This window comes from Rhinolophus ferrumequinum, chromosome 13 (assembly GCF_004115265.2).
Source record: "Rhinolophus ferrumequinum isolate MPI-CBG mRhiFer1 chromosome 13, mRhiFer1_v1.p, whole genome shotgun sequence".
NCBI classification, from domain to species: Eukaryota; Metazoa; Chordata; class Mammalia; order Chiroptera; family Rhinolophidae; genus Rhinolophus; species Rhinolophus ferrumequinum.
This window is the reverse complement of record NC_046296.1, coordinates 18016428-18044241: the sequence shown is the minus strand read 5'-3', so window position 1 is coordinate 18044241 and position 27814 is coordinate 18016428. Positions and strand designations below refer to the sequence as shown.

At 45.3% G+C, this 27814-nt stretch overlaps 1 protein-coding gene across 1 annotated transcript; it reads left to right on the top strand.

Annotated features, from left to right (window-relative positions):
* Nucleotides 1–1070: 1070 nt before the first annotated feature.
* ACTG2 (actin gamma 2, smooth muscle) lies at nucleotides 1071–23526 on the top strand. Its single transcript, XM_033124484.1, has 9 exons — nucleotides 1071–1210; nucleotides 9971–10132; nucleotides 11034–11162; nucleotides 15795–15905; nucleotides 16161–16245; nucleotides 17852–18013; nucleotides 18683–18874; nucleotides 20627–20808; nucleotides 23305–23526. Exons 2-9 carry the CDS (start codon nucleotides 10007–10009, stop codon nucleotides 23446–23448), a joined length of 1131 nt encoding a protein of 376 aa, XP_032980375.1. The 5' UTR covers nucleotides 1071–1210; nucleotides 9971–10006; the 3' UTR covers nucleotides 23449–23526.
* The last annotated feature ends 4288 nt before the right edge of the window (nucleotides 23527–27814 follow it).

Here is a 27814-nt window from a genome sequence, read left to right as displayed (position 1 = left end):
AACCACAGGACTGTGGAAAATTCTACAAGCTTGTGAGTCTTCTTTTTTTAACTTTTATTTATTTTAAATGTGTTTTTCCAGGACCCATCAGCTCCGAGTCAAGTAGTGGTACCTCGGTTTTCAAACGTAATCCACAAGTTCTGAAACATTCGAAAACAGCCGACAGCTAGGCCTCAGGATCTTGCACTCAGCGGAAGCCATGTGACATGTTCGACGTCTGAGTCGTGTTCAAAAACCGAAGCATTTACTTCCGGGTTTACGGCATTCATAAACCAAAATGTGGGTCAATGGAGACGTTCGAAAACCGAGGTATCACTGTAGTCGTTTCAATTTAGTTGTGGAGGGCACAGCTCACTGGCCCATGCAGGCATCGAACTGGCAACCTTGGTGTTATGAGCACCGTGCTCTAACCAACTGAGCCAACCAGCTGCCCCAGGCTTGTGAGTCTTGTTAGGTGTGCCTCAACCCAAAGACATCTCCTTGGTCTGTAATTCCCAATATTTACGGACTGGTAGAGGAAATCCAGTAAGGAAAGGAGAAAGATAGGAGACAGTGAAGTTCCAGAGGCAGCTTAAGTTGGCCTGGGGCCCCAGGTGACTCAGCCTAGGGCTTAGGAGCTTGTGCGAGGGGCAGCAGGTGAGTAGGATACAGGGGATTACTTTCCCAGGTACCATAGCGTCTCCCTTCCATTTTGAGCTGTCTTGGCCTTGCACCAGACCGGGACAAATTGCATCCACTTTGGGCCACTGCATGGGCGTCCCAGGCCAACCCGGATGGCAGGCAGCAGGGCCTGAGGCAGGAGGTGTGGAGGAAGGAGGCCCACTGCCATTCTTGGTATGGTTCTCCTTCCAGGAGCCGAGCTGCATCTGGCCTCACTCTGGGCAGCTTATAAGGCCTGGTGTGAGTTTTGTTTATGAGAGTGCAGCATAAAAGGAACAAATCCACCAGCACTGGGGCTGTTGCCACTGAAGGCCTTTTGCATACATTTTTCAAATGATAATTCACTCTACCCAATCTCTTCCCCCACCCCCCAAAGCCGATTTATTGAAAAAACCACCTTATATGGCAATATGGCTAACACACCGTCAGCTGGCCTTTTTAGGGACTCTGTTTAAAGAAGATCCGCCTCTGGGGTTTTATATTGCTCTGGTATTTATGCCAAAGACACACCAGCCCTCAGACACTGGGAGAAGGACCTCTCATACATTCGGTGAGTACTTGCAGCTTCTGCCAGCTCTTCCTTCCCAGGGCTGCCTGGCCCCCTGGGTGCAGGAGCGCCTCCAGATTGGCCTGGCTTCCATGACGCTGGCCCAGGTCACACAACAAGGCGCTGGGTGCGCAGTGGTGCCTGCAAGCACGCTGCCGCCTGCCAGCACCAGGCGTTTCTGGCCATGGAGCCTTTGGGAGCAGGGGCAGTCTGGATCAGTGCTCCCTGCACCCCTCACTGGGTGGGGGTGGGAAATAACACCCGTGGTGTCTACTCGCCCTGTTCACTAGGGGCAGTGCCCATCCACACTCTCCTGTGCTTTGTCCGGGCTCCGAATGTCTGGCAGGCTGTTCTAAGGGAGCAGATGCTTTTTAGAAAGCCGGCTTCTTCTCAGGGTCTTTGTATCCAAGCCAACGACGGTCTCAGTGTCTGCGAGAAGTCTCTGTTGGGAATAAGAGTGTATTTTCTTCAGTCCCCTGTGGGTCTTCCTGTCCTGTGATTTGTGCTTGGCTGAGATGAACAGAGAATTTTCTCAGCCCTTGAAGGCCTCAGGGTCAACGGGGGAGGTGGAAAGTCAGGAGTCGGGTAGGGATGAGTGTTCTGTGGCATCAAGCAATTTTAGGCCTGGAAGGAATATAGGAACCATCTAAGTCATTCTCTGATGAGGACGCTGAGGCCTACAGAAGTTAGTGACTTGTCCGAGACTCACACCCTGCCAATGCCATTGTTCCCCTCAGGTCTTCATATCTCTATATGGCTGAGGCAGGCTGGTGTAGTACTGCAGGCATTGGAGGCAGGCTGCCATTTGGCTACCAAAGTTACTGAGTGACCTCAATTTGCTCTCCTGTACAATGGGAGTAATAGTAACACTACTTGGCAATGCTGTTGTGAGGGTTAAACGAGATAGTACATGTATAAAGTGCTTGGCTTAGCGCAATCAGGGCCTGGCCCTGAGTGCTCGAACTTTAAGAATCACCTGGAGGGCTTGTTAAAACACAGTCTGTCCTACACCCCACCCAGATTCTGATTCAGGAGACTGGGGTGGGGCCTGCTAATTTGCATTCCTAATAACCTCCCAGGTGATGCTTAATTCTGCAGGTCTGAGACTGCACTTTGAATAGGGAGGCTCTAACTAAGCGCTTGCTTTTGCTTTTATTATTTGAATGGGTTTAGACTTTGAGATTATCCCTTGGGCTGAAAAATGTCCTTCCTGTGACAGAGATGAATGGGTGCTGGAGAAACTTCAATGGACAGAGAGATTCTACATGCCAAGCCTGGGAAACCAAGATAGGCAGTATGACATCCTGACCTTGAGGAACAATTTCTTTTTTCCTTCCCTTTGTTCATCCCACCAATATTTATTGAGCTCTTACTATGTGCCAACACTGTCCTGGCTCCATAGGGACAGTGTAGAGGCTTCTGAAATCATTGGGAAAGGCAGAGAAACATGAGAACCAAGGAATAAATAAATGTATGAAAAGGCTCCAGCAGGAGCCCCTCACCCTGATAAAGAGTTATCAGGGAAGTCTTCCAGGAGGAAAGGGTACCCAAGCTGGGTCCTTTTGTTGGGCGTATCCCAGTAGTAAGGAAGCATGGCCTTTGAGACTCTTAAAGTGGCTCACTCTACTGAATTTAGACTTCAAGGCAGGAAGTAGGGAGAGCTAAGTTCAGAGGGGCGAGCAGGGCTGGATTATTAAGGCCTTATGTACTACACTAAAGGATTAGGCAATCGGGGACTACAGAAGGGTGACAAAAGAGATCTGCCTTTCGAAGGGACTGCTCTGGCAGCTGTGAGGAGAGTGGACTGGAACAGGGTGAGAATGCAGTGGTACCGAGTTGGTCATGCAGGGTGGCATGGAGATAGAATTAAGACACTCGGGGGTTGGTTGGCAAGGAGGCAGGAGGAGTCAGGGTGTTAGGCGTAGGCTCCGGGGTGAGTGGTCATTCCGTTTAGAGGGTGGTGATGTGGAGAGCAGTCCTGGAGCTAGAATTGAGCTGCCAGGGGGCGTGGGGCTAGAGGCGCAGTAGGCAGCTGGCTCTGCACATCTGGAGCCCAGGAGAGGGGTCTGGACATAGCTGGGGGTGTGAATGAGAGCCCCAGGTAGAAGCCGGCAGAACAGGTCCAAAAGGCAGAATCCTGAGGATCAGAAATATCACTAATTAGGAATCATTTTAAATTTAATTAATAGACATCAGCCAAGTCCAAATACCCTGAGGTTAATTAGAGGTACTACTAGAATTTTCCACTGAAAGAATGTTTTTCGTGAAATGATTTCTCTCTCCCCGGCTCTTTGATCATGTGAATATATGTGCGTGTGCAAATTATAATAGGCAGCTGCTTATAGGTCATTTGAAGCCCTCACCCCCAGTACTTCCCCAACTGTTATTTGAAGTCTCACCATCTGAAAGGCTTTCCTTTTAGGACTTAACCTTCCCACTTATTTCCAAAATGTCTTTGGGAACTGGCATAAATTCAACCTTCAGTAATCATTCGTGAAGTGGATCATTCAACTCCTTCCAATATGACAGACTTCATCCTAGGAGCAAGTTCTGATGGAAAAGAGTAACAGAGATAATAAGAGTTATTATTTTTGCAGTCTTTTGCAACAGGGATGGGCAAACTTTTGCTGTAGAGGGCCAGATAGTAAATATTTTAGGCTTTGTGAGCCTAAAGGTCTCTGTTGCAATGACTCAAATCTGCCACTATAGTAATAGCAGCCATAGACAGTTTGTGAACAAATGATGGGCATGGCTGTGTTCCAATAAAACTTTATTTGTAGACACTGAAATTTGAATTTCCTGTAATTTGGGGGGTCATGGAATATTTTTCTTGGGCTTTTTGGCAAACATTTTAAAATGTCAAAAGCATTCCTAGCTTGTGGACCACACGCACAAAAACAGGCCTTAGTTTACCAATCCTGATTTACAATTTACAAAGCACTTTCATTTCCATTGTTTTATTTGATCCATCACCCCTGGGAAATAGATGTTATGGTTTCCATTTCATAGTTGAGGAAACTGAGGGCCAGAGAAGGAGGCATGGGACTGAGCCATGGGAAGAGGCAGCCGGTTGGGAGGAGAAGAGCAAAGAAGGGAGAAGTGGAGGAAAGTCTGAGGCCAAACCTTCAGAGTGACCAGGAGGGGCGTTAATGCCTCTGTCCTCATAGTTGCTTGGGGGCCAGCCCGAGAGATGAGTGAGTGAGCAAATTCTTTGCACTCATTATTGTCTTTGGTTTTAGGCCACCTTTGGGGGTGGGGTGAACTGTGTTTCTAACTTTGTGAACTCCTCAATGAAGCCCAGATGTAGGACGTGCTGACAGAGCCAGAGCACGCCACTCAGCTTTCTGCGAGTGCAAAGCGGTTGTGACCCCTGGAAACCACAGTGATTTTGGCTGTGGCTCAGCGGACACGCTCAAGTCTAGCCACAAGTTACCAGCAAGCAGCTGAGGAGGGTGTAGTATTTCTCTCGGCAGAGACATTCCAGGAGAGTCTGGCTCCGTGCTCGGTGAAACCCTTCTTCCGGGGGCAGCCTGGGGCCCCGCGGAGGCTCCACTCCCAGCCAGCAGGCCTGACCCCGCCTACGGCTCCCTCGCTGCTCATTTGGTTCCGCCTTCAAGAAAGCAGATTTAAATCCACCCAGAGTGCTGCAGAATGGCGTTGTTGACAGCTTTAAGTCGCTTTGTGGCTTGTCCCTGGGAAACAAGTCCAATGCTCTCTTTCTGTGTGTGGGAAACGTAGGGGGAGACAAAAGGGCTCACTGAAAAGCCCGACAGGCTTGAGCTATAAATCACGAGAGAGAGAGATGCTGAGGGGACCCTAGAGCGAGATAATCAAAGAGGTGTGGCTTTGCCTCTTAGCCACCTTCTAGCCTCCAAGGTTGCTTTCCTCTCAAGGTGGGCCTCCTGCTAGAACAGGGAAGCATAACTGTTTGCTGAACAGCTTGTGATGAGAAAACTGTCTCTGTGTGGTTCTAACTCGGCCCGTGCAACGTGACCAAGCTGTCATGAGACCTGACTGGGGAGACCTGGGAATACTGGGGGCAGCGCAGACCACGTCTGGGAAGGGGCCACTCAGGCGGTGGGATTGCCATCCAACATTTATTGTGCACCTACTATGTGCTAAACAGTGAGACAGGGGCAGGAGTTATAAACAAATCTAGATGTAATCGTGGAGTAGGAGGGATTCAGAAGCTCAGAGAGAGAAAAGAACATAGACCCTTTTGTTTTAGGGCTTTTGCTGCCAACAGCTCTAGAGAGACAGAGAAGCAGAAGCAAAAACACCAAACATGGAGACGTTATGATAGTGGTGGTGACGAAGGTACAAGCTCAAGCTTTGGAACCTGTCCTGGGCCGATGCCAGCCCAGCCTCTTCCTGGCTAAGAGACCTCAGGCTAAGTTTTTTCACTTCTGTGAGACTTGGTTTTTCAATCCGTAATATGGAAAGAAAAATATCTTCCCTCAGGGCTTTTGTGAGGATTAAGTAGATAATATATGTGAAGGGCCCCCAATTTTTTAAAATTAAAATTACTGGGTTTTTTTTGTTTGTTTGTTTTGTTTTTTTTTTTTACCAAAACTGGAACACGGAATATAGTCACCTAACAAAGCAGCTTGTGCCTTTGCTATTGAATTAGATGTGCTGCTCTTCCCATTGTATGGACGTTTCTGGCAATTAGGTTATAAACCAGTTTATGTTTTATTCAACAACTTTCTCAATATTAAAGTTGTTTCTGATTTTGGGTATTTTAAAGCTGTGATAAACTAGCTCTCGGCCAAATCTTTGCACTCACCCATGAGTGTTTTCCAAGGATAAATCCCTACAAGTGCCTTTGTAGAGTCAAAAGATATATACATTATATACAAAAGATATAGATATATACATTTTAAGGCATTTGAATAGTATTTTAAAATTCCCCTTCGAAGATGTAGTACAATTTGACACATCAGCAGTGAATGCAAGCCCCCTTTTTTCCAGGAAGGGTGACCCCAAGAACCGGACACAGTACTCCAGCCGGAGATAGGGTTAGGTTTTATCTTGGCCCCAGCACAATGCCGACTGCCAACAAGCCCCCAGGTCTTGCTCACTGATGCTGAACAAAGCTTTCATGGTTTGGTTATTCAGACTCATATACAGAACCTCATATTTATCCTATTAAACTTAATATTATTGGAGTCAGCTTATTTTCTCTGCTTTTTGAGATCTCCTTGGGTTTTGGTTCTTCCATCCAACATATTTGATATTACTCTCTCCCTGGGTCTGTTTTATCTGGAAATTTGATCAGCATATGCTCTATATTTTCATCCAACTTATTAAATTGTCACATGAGACAAAAACCGAGAGAAGAGCCCTGGGGCACATTGCTGTCTCCAGGTCGACCCATCAATTATCACCTTTCAGTGACAGTAATTCAGGCAGCTACAAATATGCCTAATTGATTTCTTGTTCAGCCCCCATGGCTTTATCAATAGGGACATCACGGGAGACCTTGTCAGATGCCAAGATCAAGCTAAGCTCACTGTCTCCCACCTTCTCCTGCCCAGTGGTCCTGAGAGAAAAGGGAGGAGGACTCTTACTCTGACAACATTTGCTCTTGGTAAATCATGACCAGTTCTAAGAAATCACTGCTTTTGAATAATGCCTCTGGAAACCTACTTACCTTACATTTCAAGATTATCTGAGGTTTTAGCGATTTGCCTTTTTTCTCCGTTGGACGTCGAATGTTTGCCCATCTCCTGTCTTCTAGCATCTCTCTCCTTCTCCATTCTTCCAGTATGGTGGGAGGCTGAGGGTCTTCTCTGCAATCCAGACCCAGAGCAGCTGAGTGCTTTCCTTCAATCTCCACTTCACCTCAAATCTTGATTTCCTCTTACCAATATTTGTCCTCCCTTCATTGTTCTGAATACCTTTCTCCTTGACAGACATTGATCCATTCACTCATTCATTTTGATAACAAACATTTAAAGAGCCCATTCTGTGCCAGACACTGTTTACTGTGTTTCCCAGAAAATAAGACCTAGCTGGACAATCAGCTCTAATGTGTCTTTTAGAGCAAAAATGAATATAAGACTCAGTCTTTATTATACCTGGTCTTATATTATAGTAAAATAAGACCGGGTCTTATATTCATTTCTGCTCCAAAAGACGCATTAGAGCTGATAGTCCGGCTAGGTCTTATTTTTGGGGAAACAGGGTAGGTACACTGAAGAATCACTGGGGAACCAACAGACCCAGCTCCTGCCTTTACAGAGCTATGAATGAGCCGGGATATGCAGGGTTGATCACTGCTGGGGCAAATTCAAGGTGCTGTGGGAAAAAGAAGTGGGGCCACTAACTAAGACAAGTGGCCAGAGATTCCTCATGAGAATGCAGTGTCAACACAGAGACCTGGCAGGTGATCAGAGTTAAGAGTAGCAAACAGGTGAGAGGAAGAGCGTTCCACACCCTGCATCTAAAAGTCCAGGAGGGAGAGGAAGTGACACAGTTCAGAGAATGGAGAGAAACTCCACAGAGCCAGAGTGAGAAGGCCAAGAGGGGGCTGGATGAGACTGGAGACACAGGCAGGGACCAGGCCGTGTTGGGCCCTGTTAGAGGCCAAGTTCGAGAGCTAGGACTTGATTTCCATGGCCACAGAGGGTCACGAGGATCAACAGAGACAGAAGCAGAGCTGGCTCCAGGAATCCCAGTGAGCCTCTCCCCTAGTGTGCCCTCTGCTTCGAACACAACAGAGAAGGGCTTTCTAGCTGTCACATTTTGTTAATAGGCTTCCGCTCGGTCTCTCCTTAGCGTTTCTGACAGGCCTGTGACTCTGTCTCCTCTTTGCTTTGATCATCGTCTTCCCTGTCCATCTTCAGCCTGAGGGCACTGAGGGGCCAAGGTCATGTGTTTCCAGAATACCCATCTCCTTCCCCTCTGTGCTTGTACATTCTGAATGAAGCTTGGGTGGGGCTTTCTCCACTGTGACCACCTGCTCTTTCCATGCCTCCTGCCTCTTTTTCTGTGGACTCCTGGAAGCCGACCTTCCCAACCCCTCAGCTAGGACCTTTCCCACCTCCATCCCCCCTGACCCACCCAGGCCTTTCCCGGTGAGGAGGGAATCAGCTCACCGGCTCCTGACTGTTTGCTGCGTCTCCTTTATCATGTACTGCCAAAAATGTCTCAGAAGTTGTCTTTTAACTTCCCCCGAAGAAAGAAAACCTGCAATAGATGTTGGAAAAACTAACTCCCTCCTCACTTTGCAGCCGTCCCAATTCAGATATTTGTGATGGAAGAGGGACTTCTCAGTTTTCTCCATCTGAAGCGGCAGGGGGCAGTGAGTCCCACCGTCAGTCCCTTGCTTTGCTCTCCTCTCAGGCTGCCCCTTCCTCCTCAAGGTGCTTCTACCCTTAGGATTGTATGTTTCCCCTGTAACTACTGCAGCTTTTTTCCTTAATGCTATCTTATATTGATTTTAATGATAAACTATTAGAGAACACAGTCTCCTTGTAAACATTTAAAATATTGCAGCTATAACCCAGCCCCTCCTCTTCCCACCTCCGGACGTAATCACTATATGTCTTAGACTTTTTTCCAGACCATTTTGCTATGTGTTCATATCCACAAATAGCAAATTATGGAACATACACCATATTGGTTTTCTTTTGTTGTTTTAGAAAGAACTCACATACATGGTTTTATGCTATCCATTCTGTTCTGCAACAACGTGCTTTGTTGACTCAGTAGAACCATTTAGAAATCTAGCCACATTAGTCCATATAGATGGGCCTGGCTCTTCTCTTAACTTCAGTAAATATCCTATAATTTGGACCTTGGGGTAGTTCCAAATTGTGTGTTTGTGTGTTTCTCTAGTTAAAGAGGTCCAGTTTTCCCACACCTTTGCCAACACCTATTATGAAATTTTGAATCTTAATACTATGATGGGTGAAAATGGTCTTATTTCATTTGCACTTCCCTGGTGACCGGTGAGGTTGTTCATCTTTTCATATAGTCGTTGGGTGTTTGGGCTTCCTTTTCTGTCAACTATCTGTTCATAGTCTTTGTTTTTCTTTTGGGCTGTTTCCTTCTCATTGATTTGTAAGAGTTCTTTATACATAGTAAATAAAAGACTTTTGTTATGTATTCTGAACATTTTTTCAACTCCTTTCCTAACCTTCAAGTTGTTTTAGAGATTCTCTCCATTGTATAAAAGCTCTGTAGCCACTTCGGGTCTTTAACAGGCAGGTGGATTCGTTTGTTCCGACTGCCATAACCATGTATCACAGACTGGGTGGCTTAAAAAAGAGAAATTTATTTTTTCTCAGTTCTGGAGGTTAGAAGTCCAAGATGAAGGTGTTGGCAGGGTTGATTTCTTCCGAGGCCTCTCTCCTTGGCTTGCTGATGGCTCCCCACTTGCTGTGTTTTCGTATGCTCTTCCCTCTGGGCATATCTGGTCCCAATTTCCTCTTCTTATGGAGACACCTATCCTATTGGATTAGTCATATTGGACACCAGTCATATTGGATGAAAACGCCTTATTTCCAAATACAGTCACACTCTGAGGTAGTAGAGGTTAAGACATCAACATATGGATTTGGGGGGTACACAATTCATCCCATAACAGCAGGGTAGAGGGAAGAGGCCCAGTTGCCAGAGACTGGGAGGCCAGATGCACGCTGTTCCTCCAGGCTGGGCCCTGGCTGCAGGTGGGGGCAGGCCCCAAAGTCAAGTAGACCATCTCCAACCTGATTTTGACAAGTGGCTGACTAGTTCCTTTCTTCCCCAACCCCCAAGGTGCTCCAGCCCCAGGTTCACTCAGCCACACTCACCATGTGTGAAGAGGAGACCACTGCGCTTGTGTGTGACAATGGCTCTGGCCTGTGCAAGGCAGGATTCGCAGGGGATGATGCTCCTCGGGCTGTTTTCCCGTCCATCGTGGGCCGTCCTCGCCACCAGGTGTGTGCTCATCGGGACACAAGGCTTTGAGCCACTCGGAGTAAGCGGAGTAAGCGCTGCATTGCAGAGACTATGCAGAGCTGTGGGGGGGCGGGGGCGAGGGAAAGAAGGGGGGTGTGAGTGAGTGAGTGTGTGTGTGTGTACACACGCACTTTGGGGGTAGGGTTCTCTCTTCTGATTAACTAATAGAGGAAGACTTTTAATAGAAATATCCAGAACCAAAATCATCCATCAGGCACACAATGATGGTATCATGTCTGGCTTAAGTCTTTGGGGTTGCTAGGTTTTGAAGAAACCTGTTAAAAATATATGCAAATAAGCAAGCCTCTTGCCTTTTAGAAATTTATACTCCATGAAGATATACCCATAACACACTTAAGATCACAGTCTGGAATAGAGGCAAAATATTTTACCAAGCAAGCACAAAGGAGGGAGAGATTAAATGTGAATGGAGGGACTAGGGAAGGGGAAGACTGTAGAAAAAGGGATAAGTGAGGCTAAGGAGTATCTCAGCATGTGGGGAGAGCTGTACGACCTGACGGTATAGTATGAGCACAGGGTATTTGAGGAGAACAAATACGAGGTGTGTGTGTGTGTGTGTGTGTGAGCGTGTGTTATGAAAGAAGGGGAGGAAGTGTATGGATGGTCCCTGTTCTATCTAAGAAAATGATACTGTCTTGGGAGAGAGAAGAAGGACAAGCCCACAAGAAACCCTCCACCTTCTCTCCCCATCACCTTCTCGTCCACTGGCATCTGCTTTACCCTTATCTCCTGCTGTTCTGCTTCCTGGAGAAGAAGGACATTTTTCCTCTTTTTATCTTTCTTCAGAGGCCCTCTGATGCCTGAGTCCCTCTGATGCAAGCCCTCAGCCAATTCACATCTCTCTTCATTTGCTGTGCAGGGTGTAATGGTGGGAATGGGCCAGAAAGACAGCTACGTGGGAGACGAGGCTCAAAGCAAGCGCGGGATCCTGACTCTCAAATACCCCATTGAACACGGCATCATCACCAATTGGGATGATATGGAGAAGGTATGGCGGACTCCCCCTTGCACATGCTCATTTTGCTAATAATCCATCATCATGACCCATTGTGCCCAGTTAACTCTTCCTCTAAAATGTTTCTTACATCCTTTTTTCCTTCCGGTCCATCCCCTGGCTCTTCTCCAATCAAGGATGCCAACGTCTCCCACTGGACATTGCAGTGGCTTCCTTGATTTGTCTCCTGCCTCAGTCACGCAATTAAATTTACACTGCTGCAAAGCACATCTCTCTAAAAACAGCTCAGGTCATGTCACTCAACCTCCTCAGGAATCTTCCTGAGGTTAATGGCTCCTCACTAACCAACAGTAGTTCCGAACTCCCTGCCTGGCATATGAGGACCTGGCCTTGCCTAATTCCCGCATCATCCTTTCACATGCTTTCACTCTAAGCCAGTGCTTATCCCTTCTTTCAAATGCTACCGCCTCTGGAGAAGCAAATAGCTTCTCTTCTTTGTATTTTCCCTGTCATGACCTCAGGTAATGCATTGATGCTATATTATTATGACGATTCTCTAATGAAAATTTTAAGTAGGAATTTATAGGGGTTTTTGGAAGCTTGTTTTTGTGTGAGAAAATGTGGGAGGGAGCAATTTTTAAATGGTAGTGTGTGATCAACAAAATCATGTGTGCAAAATGCTAATAGAGCCTTCTAAATATTCTTTTGATAAATTCTTCAGACAGTTGGCTGAGAGTTCTTGTTTCTGCAGTGAATGCCTTTTGACATGTTATAGAGGGCTTATTGAGCAGTCCGCCCCTGGGCATAAAGGATGTTGGTTCAAAATCTATAATCCACTATACTTTTCTCTAACTCCTAGATTGGGTCACTCTGGGTGTGAGATAAACAGATAAAGGGCAATAGCTTTCATTTCACACAATGTAATGGTTAAGAGCACAGACATTGGAGTCAGTGAGAGGGAGATCTTGTTGCAAATCCTTCCCTCCAAGCTTCAGTTTCCTCATTTGTGGAGATAAAAATACTTTCTTCATTAGGTTGCTTTGGAGATTGAATTAGGTAAATATTTAGTGTAATCCCAAGGCATGGAACATACTTAATGCTCAATAAATGGTACAGAGTGCTTGTATATATCTAAGAATATCTAATTCGAAAATATAACAGACAAAAACATTTTATTCACAGCAGTAACAATACAAACTCTTTTTTAAAAATCCCAAAAATATGTTTTGTGCCTTAAGAGAAAAACTGAATAAGATAAAGCTGTCAAATCTTCTCAAATTAATTTATGGGCTGTTTGCCATTCCAATAAAAATCTCATAATTTTTAAACTGTATACATTTAAGGAGTACAATTTGATGATTGGATATACATATGTATTGTGTAGCAATCACCACATTCAAGCTAATTAACATACCTGTCACCTCACATAGTTACTCATTTTTCTCTTGTGAGAACTCTTAGGATTTACTTTCTTAGCAAATTTCAAGTATGTAATACAGGACTGTTATCTATAGTCCCCATGCTATACATTAAATCTCCAGAATTTATTTATCTTGCATAACTGAGACTTTGCAGCCCTTGACCAAAATCTCCTCATTTTTCCCTCTGCCCACTTCCTGGCAACTACCATTCTATTCTCCACTTCTGTGACTTTGACTTAAAAAAAAAAATCACAATTTTTAATTATGCAAGATAATTAAAAGTGTAGTTAGAGAAAAAATAAGGCTAAACGTATGAGAACAAAATGAATAAGAAAAACTATGAGAGGAGACTTTCCATATCCAAATATTAAAATATAATATAGAGGGGCGGCCGGATGGCTCAGTTGGTTAGAGCACGAGCTCTGAACAACAGGGTTGCCAGTTTGATTCCCACATGGGCCAGTGAGCTGCACTCTCCACAACTACCATGTTTCCCCGAAAATAAGACCAGGTCTTATACTGTATTTCCCTGAAAATAAGACCTGGTCTTATATTAATTTTTGCTCCAAAAGATGCATTAGAGCTGATGGTCCTGCTAGGTCTTATTTTCGGGGAAACATGGTATTCGTCAAATTTCTGGTGAAAGAAGTCATAGAGAAAAAAATAACAAATGTGATTTCTTAAAAATCCTAACTTCTAGCATGTGAAAAATAAAACCAAATTTAAAATGCAAGCAACAAATTGCAAAATATATTCATAACAAGTGCAATGAAGGATTAATATAAACAGCTAGTGCAAATTGATAATTAAAAATATGGTCTCAGGTGGCCAGGTAACTCAGTTGGATAGAGCGTGGTACTAGTAATAACACCAACGTTGCCAGTTCGATACCTGCATAGGCCACTGTGAGCTGTGCCCTCCTTAAAAAAAAAGAAAAAATACAGTCTTCATGAGACAAATAAAGCCTATGAACAGACAATCTACCAAATAGAAATTATTAAACTCGTTTGAAACAAAAATACTCAAAGTAAAACAACTAGGTACTATTTCTATCTATCCAACTATTTCATATTTTAAGAGCAAGAACACATATGAAGGTTAAGAAAAGATGGGCACTTTATTATTCTGGAGTAAAGAGTAATTTAGCCTCTTTGTTGGTAATAAAAGTCAAAAAGTCTTTCAATTACCATACTCTTTAGCCCAGTAATTGCACTGTTAAAATTCTTTTCTTTGGCGAATATTCTGAAAGGAAAAAAAAACATAATATGCATAAAGATAACTATCACAGGATTATTTGAAAACAAAAATTGAAGATACCAAGAATAGTCATGTGATTAAATATATATTGGTATCTGATGAAATGATGTGTCAGCATTACACACAAATGTTTGTTGAGCTTATTAAAGATATTTACTACAAAAAGGAAATTATGTTACATTAACTGAAAAGTAGCAAGAAGCAATGAACATAAAAATATAATAGTATAATAATAAATAAAAGTATATGAAATAAATGAATGCTAATAGTGATACATTTGAAAATACATAAAGGTGAAAGATTGGGAAGAAGAAAAAAAGCCAAATATTAACTGTTTATTATTAAGTGATAGAAATATGGAAGATTTTTATTCCTCTTAAAAACATTTTTTCTAATTTTAACATTATCAATATCTTTCATTTTTAAAGTACTTTATAAAAACTCCAAAAAATGAAGTAAAATGAAATGCAGCTCCTTGGGCCCAACACCCAACGGTTCTGAGTCGTGGGTCTGGGGACCTGTGCCTCCTGTAACAGCCCAGCTGGTGCTACTAGAAGGCATCTGACGCCCACGTTTGAAGAAAGACTAACATTACTTATTCAGACTGATTGCCATCTCCTGTGACACTTTCACAGTCCAGGGCCCTGGCTTGTGCCAATTGCTCTGCCTCAGATGGCCTTCCGGCCTCTGACGACCTTCCTTTGCCTCCAGAGCCCACCTGTAACCCCCAGGAAATGAGCTGCGGCTGCCGAGTGCTTGACTTAAAATGTTAATGTGTCTTTGTGTTTTGTCTTTTTGTCTGTCTTTCTCCTCTCCAGACTTTGAAACTAAGGTCTAGGTGCCATGTCTGGTTTATGTCTGCCCTTTTCACATTTAGCACCATCCTAGCACAAAGCCGGGGGCCTGTAAATATTTGGGTACGGTGGAATCAAATGATCCTGTGCCCCGCCTCTGAGGAGATAAAAAGCTCTAGGTCCCTGACACTCTTTGCTGAATCCCTCTGAAATGAAAAATGAAAAACTCCTGTGTTGTGGTCCTGGATCACTGAAAAGGGAACTGGACACAGAGGGAAGAAATAACTTCCTCTGAAACAGTAGCTCTCCACTGAGGCGATTTTGCCTCCCCGAGGGCATTTGGCAATGTCGGGAGACATTTTCACTTGTCACACAGCTAGAGGGGTGCTCCTGGCATCTGGTGGGTGAAGGCCAGGGATGCTGCTAAACATCCTACAAGGCACAGGCCAGCACCCCTGCAATGAAGAATTATCCGACCTAAAATGTCAAAGTGCTGAGGTTGAGAAGCCTTGCTCTAACGCATCAGCTTGCTCAATTAAAAACAGTAGCAGTTCAAGCCTATCTGTCCGGTTCCCAGCAGGAGACAGTATATGTACTCAGCTAGGGTTGGGGAGTTAATTTAAGGAAGAACTACTTACAGAGGTGTGAGCAGAGTTAGGGAACCAGAAAGAACAGAGGGTAGGTCTTACACCACTAGGCTGGGGGGTGGGGGGCACAATGTCACTAGAACTCGGTGAGAGCTGGAGCCCTGGGAGAGGGGCCACCCAACAGGACTGTGCTACAGAGGGCCACACCATTGCCGGGAGAAACACCCTGACCTCTCTCCTTCCTCCCATTCTCCAACTTTTTGCTGTTATCTTCCATTAGCCAAACACACGTGTAGTCAGAAGCCAAAAAGCAAGGAACATACAAAGCAGGGGTGAGGAGGGAGAAGGATAGAGAAAGGAAGATCGGAGGGAAATAATCAATACACTGAGTATAATGGCCCAGGCCTGAGTCCTGTCTGGGGCTCTCTTGAGAAGGGATATAATAACTTCTAAAGGTCCATCAGAAATTTCGAGGGCTGACAGTTCTCTCCAGGTCCAGCCCATCCTGAGAACATTGAGCCATACTCCCGCAGCGTGCACATGTCAACTGGAATTTTCCAGTCCACTAGGAGTCTGCTGGACTCATCTGACTTTTCTTCCAAACAGATCTGGCACCACTCCTTCTACAATGAGCTGCGGGTAGCACCTGAAGAGCACCCCACCCTGCTCACGGAGGCCCCCCTAAATCCCAAGGCCAACAGGGAGAAGATGACCCAGGTAAGAGGCCAGACAGACTTGCACTGGCACGAGAATGCGACACGATGGCCAAATCCTCTCTCCCATTCATGCATTAATGCAACAGAAATGTTTTGAGGACCTGCTATGTGTGTAGTCCATGCCAAACCCTCTGGTAGGTGGGAGTAGGTTAAATAGGCATAGTTCCTGCCCTTAATAAGATTACAAGCCATTCTTTGGGCTAAGAGGTGCTGTGATTTCTGTCAGACGGTCTTTAATTCTGCATTGCCCTTTCAGATCATGTTTGAAACTTTCAATGTCCCTGCTATGTACGTTGCCATTCAAGCTGTGCTCTCCCTCTATGCTTCTGGTCGCACAACAGGTGAGTAACCCTGCTGTAATCCATGCCCTTTCTGATTTCAAGGGGAGGAAGGGGAAGCTGGGCTCCTGCAGAGGTTCCTGCTCAGAAGAATCAAAGGGACAGCCAAAGTCCAGGGAAAACCTTGCATAGGGATAACAGAAGGGAAGCCCATGCAGAGGCGAGTCTGCCCAGTATAGCTGGAAAGAGTTCGCATAAACAAACCATGATTAGTATATCCAGCAAGGGCCATTTCCCTCATAGTGGCCAGACCTGGAGCTTATCCACACTTCCCAACAATGCTGGAACGTTTCTGCTCATGAAGCAGCAACAGCAGAACCTGTGATGGTGGATATGAAAGTATGTGCCCTTGGTATAGAAAAGTGATCAGGGAAACAGAGAGACCTTTAAAATAAAGCCATTTTTAATAGAGGCTCGATAACTTCCATGAATAGTGTTCAAACATTCATTCATGTATCCATTGATTTGTCCATTCCTTCATTCATTTGATATTTTCCATGACTGTCTACCACGTGCCAACCATTGTACCAGGCCGTGAGCACACACTGACAAACAAAACCGTTCCAACTATTATGGAGATAAAGTCTAGTGGGGGAGAGACAAAAGTAAAAGGTATTTCACTGAAGGTAAATAAGGACAATAATAGGGAAGTACAGGGTGTATACTGTTTTATGTCCTGTGCTTTGCACTTGATTTTATGTTGTAAACATCATGTTTAATGGCCACGCGGTAGTCGTTATATGATGGTTCCATAATTTATTTATTTATTTTACCATTTGTCTATTGCTGGATCTTTAGGTTGTCTCCAATTTTTCTTTTTTGTTATAAAATGTACTATGATCAGCATCCTTGTACGAGAGTAAACTGGTGGTCCCTGGGTGTTTATTTTACATCTGGCCCTTACTGAACCATCTTTTTAGCTCCAATCATGTCTCAGTTGATTCTCTTGGGTTACATACCTACCACATCATCTGCAAATAACAACAATTCTGTCTCCTTTTGACAATAATACTTCTTATCTCCATTTGTGCCTTATTGCATTGGCTAGAACTCTCAGGACGATATTAAATAATAGTAATAAAATAACAACCTTGTGGTGTTTCCCCATCAATTATGATGTGGCTGTAGGATTGAGAAAGATTTCTTTTCATGTTGAGGAAGCTTATTTCTCTTCATGGTTTCCTAAAAGTTTCATCAGTAGAGAATGTTAATTTTTTCAAATTGCTTGGTTTTGATAGTCGCTTTCAGATTAAACATTCCAATTGCATGTGCATATGTGTTAATTTGATGCATGAAAGATGTGCAAATTATCCAGTCTCACTTAAAGAACGTGCCGTCTAGATGCAAATTGACAAGTGTGCGTTATCGTGAAAAATGTTTCAAGGAATACAAGAAGACGAGACATCTTACTCACTTTCCAGAAGACTGCAGTATGATTTGGGAGAATAAATTGATGTAAACAAAAAATATGATTGATTATTGCACGGTGGGTGAATTTTCTCAGCTGCGAAAGGAAAACATGATAGTTGGAGATATTGGTAATGGATCCCGGACGAGACAGATGAAAGACCAGAAAGGTTTTCCTAGGTCCTATCCCCTCTGTCCACAGGCATCGTCCTGGATTCCGGGGACGGCGTCACCCACAACGTCCCCATCTATGAGGGCTACGCCCTGCCCCACGCCATCATGCGCCTTGACCTGGCTGGCCGCGACCTCACAGACTACCTCATGAAGATCCTCACAGAGAGAGGCTATTCCTTTGTGACCACAGGTATCCAGCCCCTTTCCTGATTCGGAGTGCAGCTCACGACCGAATCTGATCTAGGACCAGAATTTCTTAGGAATGATGAGAAGTCGTGGCTCTGTGTGCTCAAACTCTCTTAGGATAGACAGGCAAGCCCTCGGCTGCGGCCGGGCCTCCGGACAAAACCAGATAGTCAAGGCCGTCTTATTTAGGGAGGAAGGTTCCCAAGCGAAATGCCCCGCGATGGGAGACAGGCCTAGGCTTACTTCTCCTACACGGTGCTCAGCTGAGGCCTCCAGACGTGCCCTTTCACAGCACCCCGCCCTCCCCAGGAACCTGCCACCGCTGTCCATGAACATACCCTATCAGAGCTGGTTTTGAACAGCCCTGAATGGTAGTAATGCGTGATGCATTTCACTACCTGGGGGCATTTATGGTTTGGCTAAGGGGGAGGTGTCATGCCTCAGTGGGCACCCGGGCAAAAGGGGCTTTGGGATAGAGGCCGTCCTAGAATCTATAAGATCACACATACAAGCCTCCATCTAGACAAGAAATGTGTCCTGCAGGGCCCTCAGGAAGGTCTGCAGCATTGTCAGAGCAGAGTGAAAACAGCAAGGAGAAAAGCCCATGCGACATTTTGCTTTGAACTCCCCCTTCCCACTGAGTATCTATTTTCTGTCCTTCTACTCCTTCCAGCCGAGCGAGAAATCGTGAGAGACATCAAGGAGAAGCTGTGCTATGTGGCCCTGGATTTTGAGAATGAGATGGCCACAGCGGCCTCCTCTTCCTCCCTGGAGAAGAGCTATGAGCTGCCCGACGGGCAGGTCATCACCATTGGCAATGAGCGCTTCCGCTGCCCCGAGACCCTCTTCCAGCCTTCCTTCATTGGTGAGGTGCTGCCCCCAGCCCCTGCCAGCTGGGAGGGCAGGGTGCAGGGATGGGTAAGAGATGGAAAGACAAACAGCAGGGGTCACACAAACTTTGTTTTTTATTTATACATAGGCCATATTTTTCCAGGAAGAGCCAAAAATACATAAACAATACAAGTAGATAAAATCTAATTTTAAATAACAGGGTAAGGAAATCAAGATAAAGTAAAAGCAGGAGAGGGAATATAACAAGAAACTAAGAATGAGCTTAATAAACAAAACACTTCTTGGATCACTCAACATTTAGGTCATGGGGCTGAAATTTGTAGCAATAAACAGGATGGATTTGGGGGTCAGACCTGGTTTTAAGTCTTGACTCTACCTTTTCAAGCCCTGTTACCTTGGAAATGTTACCTTCTTCAAATCTCAGTTTTCTTATCTATAAAGTGGAAATAATGATAGTACCTACCAGATAGGGTTGCGACAAGGATTAAATAAGAGAATAGTACAAGGACAACTACTTTCTTGAGAACTGTGTAAGAAAAGATGGGCCTATAAGCAAATGTTGATACACAGTGCAGCAGTAAAGAGCAAACTGGACAGTGTGTTACAGGCCTAAGAAATCGGGAAAGCCTTCTTTGAGAGGGTGAATATTTGAGCAGGACCTTGAAGAATGAATATCATTTTATGGTATCTGGGGATGGAAGCACTGCAGAGTGGGGAATAGCATACAAGGCAGATGGAATTGTATATGCAAAGGCATGGAGGTGTGAAAAGTCATGTTCTATTTGGGATATGATGAAAGAATTGTGTGTGTGTGTGCGTGTGTTTGTGTGCGTGTGTTTGTCATGTTTGCACACAGGGGAAATGGGGGAGAATGGCTAGACTACACAAAGAACATAGGGGTTAATCATATCAGCAGTGGAGATCCCCTGAAAGCTTTTAGGCCGCAGAGTAGCAAGGTCAGGTTTGTATTTTAGGAGGATTCTTCTATCTACTGTGTGACATTATACCACATGGACAAAAGACTAGAGGTGGGGGAGGCAGGTAGGTGGGTATGAACTGGTTTGGCACACAGGAAGATCTTGGTGTCAGGCTAAGGTAGCTAAATGTCAACCTGCAGGGAATGGGGGACTGCTGAAGATGACATCATGGGTATGTCCACACGAGGGAGGCCTCTGTGGCAATAAAAGAGAAGGAAGTACTGACACGTGCTATGACATGAATGACGCTTGCAAACATGCGAAGTGAAAGGAGCCAGACACAAAAGGCCACATAATGTATGGCTCCATTTATATGAAATGCCCAGAGTAGGCAAAGCTAGAGACAGAAAGTAGATTAGTGGTTGCCTAGAGCTGGAGAAGGGGGAAAAGGGGAGTATCTGCTAATGGGCCTGGGGTTTCTATTGGAGGGTGTTAAAAATGTCCTAAAATTACATTGTGGCAATGTTCACAGCTCTGTGAATATACTAGAAACTAACCTGTACTCTTTCAAGAGGTACTCTTCTTCATGGCATGTGAATTATATCTCAAGTAAGTTGTGAAAATAGATGAAAGTGTGCCTTCAGAAATATACCTCAGGCAGCAATGTGAAAGATCAATCAGAACAGGGGGCAATGAAAGGCAGGGCAATAACCAGTAAGAGGGTCTGATCTTGAAAACCATTTGGGAGGTGATTAAGGGTCTGCAACCCCAGAAAGGCCACCTGAGGAGCTGGGGGTGCCGATGTTCATGAGTGATGGACGTTGACCAAATACTATGCTCTCCACTAGGCATGGAGTCTGCCGGAATTCATGAAACAACCTACAATTCCATCATGAAGTGTGACATTGACATCCGCAAGGACTTATACGCCAACAATGTCCTCTCCGGCGGCACCACCATGTACCCCGGCATTGCTGATAGGATGCAGAAGGAGATCACAGCCCTGGCCCCCAGCACCATGAAGATCAAGGTGGGTGTTGACCCAGTTCCTTCATCCTGTCCTTTGTACAGGGAGCCACCAGATGCTCAGTCACACTGCCAGGCCTGGAGCTCAGGGGTCTCTTGGGTTCCGCTCATCCTGGTACGGGCCAGGTTTCATCCTGGGAGAATTGTGTTCCTTGGGCACTGATGAGCTGGAAGCACATTTAGCATGGGTTCTCAGACATAATCACATGATATCATGTGACAAGGGGGTGAAAGAATTTGGGGTGAAGGGAATATTGAGGGGGTTGAGGAAGAAATCAGGAGGAGGGAACTAGAGGTGAAGAAAAGAAGGAAGCAATACTACAGCATCTCTAAACTTTAAAAAGGACTTGGGTGTTACTCCCGAGGAGGATGAAAATTTCAAAGAGAGGAAGTTTGGCCATGGGGCAGGCTGCTGGTTTGAACTCACAGGGGCATCCGTGATTCCTAGACAGCCTGTTGTCCCAGCTCAGCCACAGCCTCCCCACACTGCCTCTCTCCAGGGCTTCTCACCTGATAGCCTCGGTGGAATGGGAGCTCACTTGTCTTACTGCCTCTCCCCAGCCTCTCGTCCCCAAGCTATCAATAAGAGGAACTTGCAGGCGCTTTGCTGCTAGCAGGTTTAGAAAAAGAGCTGGGAATAGAATGGAGATAACAAATAGGTTGAAAGTTACAAAGTCTCACAATCAAGTTGGTCTTTGGGAAGGAGGCCTGATCTAAGGAAGTATATTCTCTGTGTCAGTATTCTGAGAACCCTCTTCACAGAGGAAGGCTTCCCCAGGCCACCCTCCGGCCTAGCAGATAGAGGGTGCTCAGCACAGGGAAGCAAAGCTTTCCCCAGAAAACAAATGAGAACGTGTCGGTTCTTATCTGCACCCAGAGCCACTGGAGCAGCCTCGCTTACTGAGGCCTGCCCCCCCGGGGGGGGGCATCGCGCCAGGCCTGGAACGGGGACTTTCTACCAGGACCATGTGTCAGGATACCACACCTAGCCTCACCGCCAGATTCTGGTTCATCAGGTCCAAGGAAGTCTCACCACCTACACTGATAAACGAACACCAGTGGTTCAATGCGTATCCCTATTTGTGAGCCACTGCCTGAGTTTAACATCACATACCAGCCTTCAGGGTTTAGGGTGTAATTAGTAGACGTGATCAAAGAAAGGGTAACTTAAGTGAGACGAGAAGAGGGGAAAGGGCACTTCGGGCAATAGAGCGAGCAAAGGTGTCCAAAGGTGTGTGTGTGTGTGTACACAGGCACCTGAGACAAATTGAACAGCACGATTTGTGTAGAGGCATTGGGGGAGATGAGGCAAGCCTCAGGATACGGAAGAAGAAATGTGGGGTTGGGGTGGGGCTGAGACTGAGGACCTTCAGCCCAAGACAAGCCAGAGTTTTCTCACAACTAGACCTGCCCGGCCATAAAAATCTGTTACCTTCTCAGTGCCTCTGCCAGTCCCTGAGGTATCTGTCCAAGGAGTGATGGGGTAACTTTTGTCGGCCTGAATAAGATACCCTTCTAAAGACCCTTCTTATTCTGCAATTCCATGAGCTCTGTAAATTAGGAAATATGTAGAGAGGGTCTAAGGAGACAAAAAACTAGTTTCTAGTTTGTTCTAGCACTGAAATCTTAGGCCCTTCAGAAACTGGGAACTTAGTTGAAGAATCGCAATCCTTCTAGACCCATTTTTAGGTGGAGTTCAAAGTTGTTTGACAGGACAACCAATTTCTAAAGGCTACGCTAAGGACTCCCAGTGGCAAGAAGGAGCAATGTCTGTGTGAATTTGAGAATTTCTCAGATACGAGTGGCTGTTGACAGATGACGCTCAAGACACGGTCTGAGTAGACTGGCTCAGACTCAGGAATGGAGGAGGCCCAGCCTGAGCTGCCCATGCAGCCAAACTCCAGGCAAGAACCCAACAGCTCTCCCACTGTAGATGTTTGTGCTGTTCAGCTACTGCTGAGTAACAAGCAGCTGTTGAATCTCAGGGCACATAACAAGGAGCAGTCATCGCTCATGTATCTGTAGGCCAGCTAGGAGTCGGTTGATCCAGGTCAGGCGTGGCTACACAGCTCTGCAGGTCCAGCCAGCTCAGGGCTGGTCCACATCTCTCATTAGGGGACCCGGGCGGAAGGCCCAGCAGCTCCTCAAGGGAGCTCTTCTCAGGAAGATGGCAGAGGCACAAGAGAACAGGCCCAACTGCATGCCTGAAGCACATTGCAAGCTCCTGTTGGGGTCATGTCTGCTACCATTTCGTTGGCCCGGCCCTAAGTGACAGGGTGGAACAGTACACTCTTCCTGTGGAGGGGGGCAGGGTGGAGGGGGAGTGAAGATTTGAGCAATAATGCAGTCTACCACGAGGTTTGCCCTGTTCCTTTCTGACCGTGGAGGCTGTCGTTTCCAGCCCAGCCCGGCAGTGTGACGAGATGGCGCCTGGACTGCCGCCCACCCCCATTCCCTTGGGGACCAATCATGCTTCATTCACCACATTTACTCTTTCCAGATTATTGCTCCCCCAGAGCGGAAGTACTCAGTCTGGATCGGAGGCTCCATCCTGGCCTCTCTCTCTACCTTCCAGCAGATGTGGATCAGCAAGCCGGAGTATGACGAGGCAGGGCCCTCCATTGTCCACAGGAAGTGCTTCTAAAGTCAGAACACATTCTCTGGGGATCTCCTTGAGACTGCTCTGTTACCAACCATGAAACATTAAAACCTGCAAGCCTTACTTCTCTGGGTGGGGCTCTTTTTTCCCACCCTGGACTGTGTCTCACAGTGTGAAGGGTTGTTCACATCTTCTTTCTAACCCACACATGACCTCGTGAAATAGGTACCATTATTACCTACATGACAGATGAGGAAATTGAGGCTCAGAGAAGTTAAGCATTTTTTGAAGAGCACCCAGAACCAAGATTAAAATCCAAGTGTAGCTGACTCTAAAGCTAGTACTCCTACTGTATTACCTTGATTCCTTTCCCTTGAACATGAGTAAGAATGGGGGCTAGATGACTCTTGGGGAGGGGGGTTAGGAAACAAGAGCTTTCAGAGATATTAGTCCTTATACTCAAAGGTGATGCACAGAGAACACGAAGAGGAGGAGAAACACAGGCTTATAGGACGTGTGGTGCAAATACAGTGTTATTTGAACTTAGGTGAAGGAGGGGCGCAGTGGGCTTAAAATCTCTATGAGGTCCTTTGTCATTGAGGATTGGGTTGTATTTTACCCCCAGACGAATGAAACCAGCAGCATCCTTAGGAAAAATATTTTTACTCCCCCCTCCACTACTACTCTTCTCTCTCTCTCTCTCTCTCTCTCTCTCTCTCTCTCTCTCTCTCTCTCTCCTGTCATCCCTGCCCGTGGTCAGTTTTGTTTAATTTCACAGTATTTACTGAATAGTTAGCATCTATAATGGGTAAGGCCACATTGATTTATGTACTCCACATAGGTGACTCCCACCCATCGGGGCTCCCTGCATAAAGTGGGAGACACACACATACATACACGGCTATGATGTGAGGCGAAACAAGCACCCACAAAGGACTATGAGAAAATAAGGGGTACTGATAACAGCTAACATTGATTGAGTGCTTACAATATGCTAGGCGCTAGGTTAAGAGTTATACATGGATTTCCTCATTTAGTCCTCATCACAGCCCTATGAAATAGTATCGAATACTATAAAACAGTGTCATTCGCATTTTATAGCTAGTTTACTAGTTCACCACCAGCTAGTGTTCAGTGGAGCTAGGTCCTCACTTCTGCCTGGTATACCCTTTCCTCTCTCCACCTAGCCAAGTCCCATGCTTGATGCTCCCCAGCAGATCCTAATTGGTCCATCAACCTTCCCAGACACCCCTATTTGGAGACAGCAGAGCCAAGCGGAAGTGCAGGAACCTCAACATCAGACATTCCTCCTCCACCATCTCCGCACTCTCCCTCTGGAGGTAGGGTGGAGAAGCATGTTTTAGAAAAAAAAAAAAAACCCTAGAAGATTTATGTCTTTGGAAGGGTTTCCCAGAAGCAGACCATACAGTGAGGATTCACATACAAGTGATTTATTAAGGAAGTGTTCTAAGGGGAAACCAGCGAGCAGAGTGGGAGAAGCAGGACAGGAAAGGCGAGAGGCGCAGCAGGGGACCTCTCAGGCACAGGTTCAGCCTGGTCCTCAAGGAGCTCTGGAGTGTAAGCCTGACTGCAGGCAATGAGCTGGGCTTTCACAGTCGCCTGGCAGGGACTGGTGAAAGAGAACCCTGGGGGACATAAAGTCTCAGGCTTTCTCTTGTGCAGGGACAGTGCTCCAGTAGGCTGAGGGCACTCGTGCAGAGAAGAGCTGCAAGCGCTGGCGGTTGGGAGACAAGCACAGGGAGGAAATCAGAGGGCATGTGCACGCGTGCACGCACACACGGACCCATGGAGATGTGGAGAACTAACATGCCCTGCTATAGAGGGACATATTAGAATCTCTACCTGGGGGAAGAAAGGGAGGCTGACTGGTCATTCCCTTCCCTCCCCCACCCAGTCTTGCCCCACTTCAAGAAGTGCTGTCCTAGAATTCTTCAGTGGATTGGTTACAATGGCTTGAGGAGAGTGGAAATCCAACAGGAAGTCAACTAAAGGTAAATAGAAGTTATGTCCCAGACACAGAGCCAACCTGCAGGAGCCATTACTTACCATACTGTAGGGTGGTAGCTGTGTGGCATGTATTGTGCTAAAAATTGCATGTGGATCATCTTTCTTAATCCTCACCCCTGGCTGGCTGAATCCAGAGCCCACACTCTTAACCATCTTCCTATATGCTTCCCTTTGTGACCAGGTGTATCAGTCGGAGTTCACTCAGGGGAGAAGAGCTCATTGTGGAAATCAGGGAGTTCTAGGAATGAGACTGTCCCAGATGGTGGGCGGAACTGCAAAAGTGAAGGTCTGGAATGAATCGCGGGATGATCAGAGTGGCTCACTAAGGTCTTGAGGATTAGCTGGGATCAATCTGTGGGCATGTCTGTCTGTCACAGTATCTGACGGTGGAGAACTCCCCAGAGGAGTGGTTGAGGCCCCCATTCTGCCTACCAAATCTGACACTGGGTCCTCTTTTGGCCACCTCTAACTCAGAGCCCCGTCAGGAGGGGATTCTGGAAGCATGCTTCCCAGCTTCACCAACTTGAGTTAGCACAATCTAGCACATTCGAATAGCTTTGATACAGATGAGAATATAACTGACCAGACATGAAAGCAGCAGAAGAAAGTCAAGGTCACATTTGTGTATGTTTATTTCCCCGTTTTTAATAGCTGCATAGCATTTCTGTAATATGAGCCAGTATTTTGTCACAATAGCACTTACAAATATTTGAAAATAATTAATTCCTTCATAGCTGCACTCCAAGAACTAAGCAGAGTGCCTAGTACATAGTAGACGCTCAGCAAATATCGAATGAAGGAATGTATGCTGAATGGCTAGAGTCCAAGTAGGGCAATCAGCGCTTACTCAACCCCAGCAGATATCTGACAATCTCCCAGAAGCAGGAGGTGGCCTCATTCCTCCAGGCAAGTGGGACATAATTCTGCTCACCAACATGCCACTGCTTACTATCTTCTGGCCAACACCTGAGGTGGCGTGAAAACACCTTTTACTACTTCCAGGAGAAACTGATCACCACCTTAGGTGCCTTCCTTGCTCACCACAGTCCTTTTATCACCCTCCTTCCTCATACGCAATGGGGGGGGGGCCTCATACTCAACGTTTGTTCCATGAGACACTATCTTTTGGGAACAGCTGGGCCAATCAGGTTCTCTCTTCTGAGAATTTGGAATTACTACCAAGAAAGATATTGAATTTTTATGCATGGTGTAACATAATAAAACAAGTATAAAGAAATAAAGGGGAATAGAAAGATCATCACTAACATTGGGATAACTGATAGGCAATTTAGGCAAAAGATAATTTAGTTTCTTTATACATCAAAAAAAATTTTAAGCTTCTGGAAGCAAGGCACAGAGTGAGAGAAAAATATTCACAAAAGGCTCATGTCTAGAATATATTAAGAACAATAACAATAGTAAATAAAAGAGACAATCAATACTAGAAAAATGGGCACAGGACTTGAACAGGTCCTTCACTTCAGAGGTTACTGAAATGGCCAATAAACATATGAAAAAGGGTCCCACTTCATGAATCATTAGGAAAATGCAGGTTAAAACGACAACAAGACATCATTATATATAGCAGAATGGATAAAATGGGAAAAAAAAAACACCAAAAACTGACAATACCAATTGTTGATAAGAATGTGGAACAACCGGAGCGCTCAGTCACTGCTGGTGGCTGTGTCAACTGGTGCAAACACTGTGGAGTTACTATTTGGGAATAGTAACTAAAGCTGAGCATACAAACCACCTATCATATAGCCATTCCACTTGTAACTCTACACCCAAGAGAACGGCATACTTAACTTTACCAAAAGACACAACAACACTATTCTTAACAGCTCAAATCTAGAAACTCTCAAATGTCTATCAAGAGTAGAATAGAGAAAATATATTGTGGTATAGTGACATTAGTAAAATACTATGCAGCAATGAGAATGAATGAACAACTACATACATAAAATATATAAATCTCACAGATATTATGTTGAATGAAACAAGTACTTACTATATGATTTCATTTATATAAAGAACAGGCAAAACTAAGGTCTACTGTTAGAACTCAAGCTATTCATTACCTGTGGGGGATAGTAACTGGCAGGGGAAATGGATTTGGGGGATACTGGTAATGTTCTATTTCCTGATCTGAATCCAGGTACTAGGGGTGTGTTCAGTTTATGAAAATTCCATTAAACTGTACACTTAACGATAACATGCTCTTTTCTTCATGACATAATATACTTCACTATAAAGTTTTTAAAAATAATTTTAGGAGCAGGTTAGTTGCCTGTCTGTACAGAAACCTGCTGACAACTTCCTCATTCAACCTTCACAGTAACCTGAGGGCAATGAAGCAGCTAGACCTTGGGGGTACAGA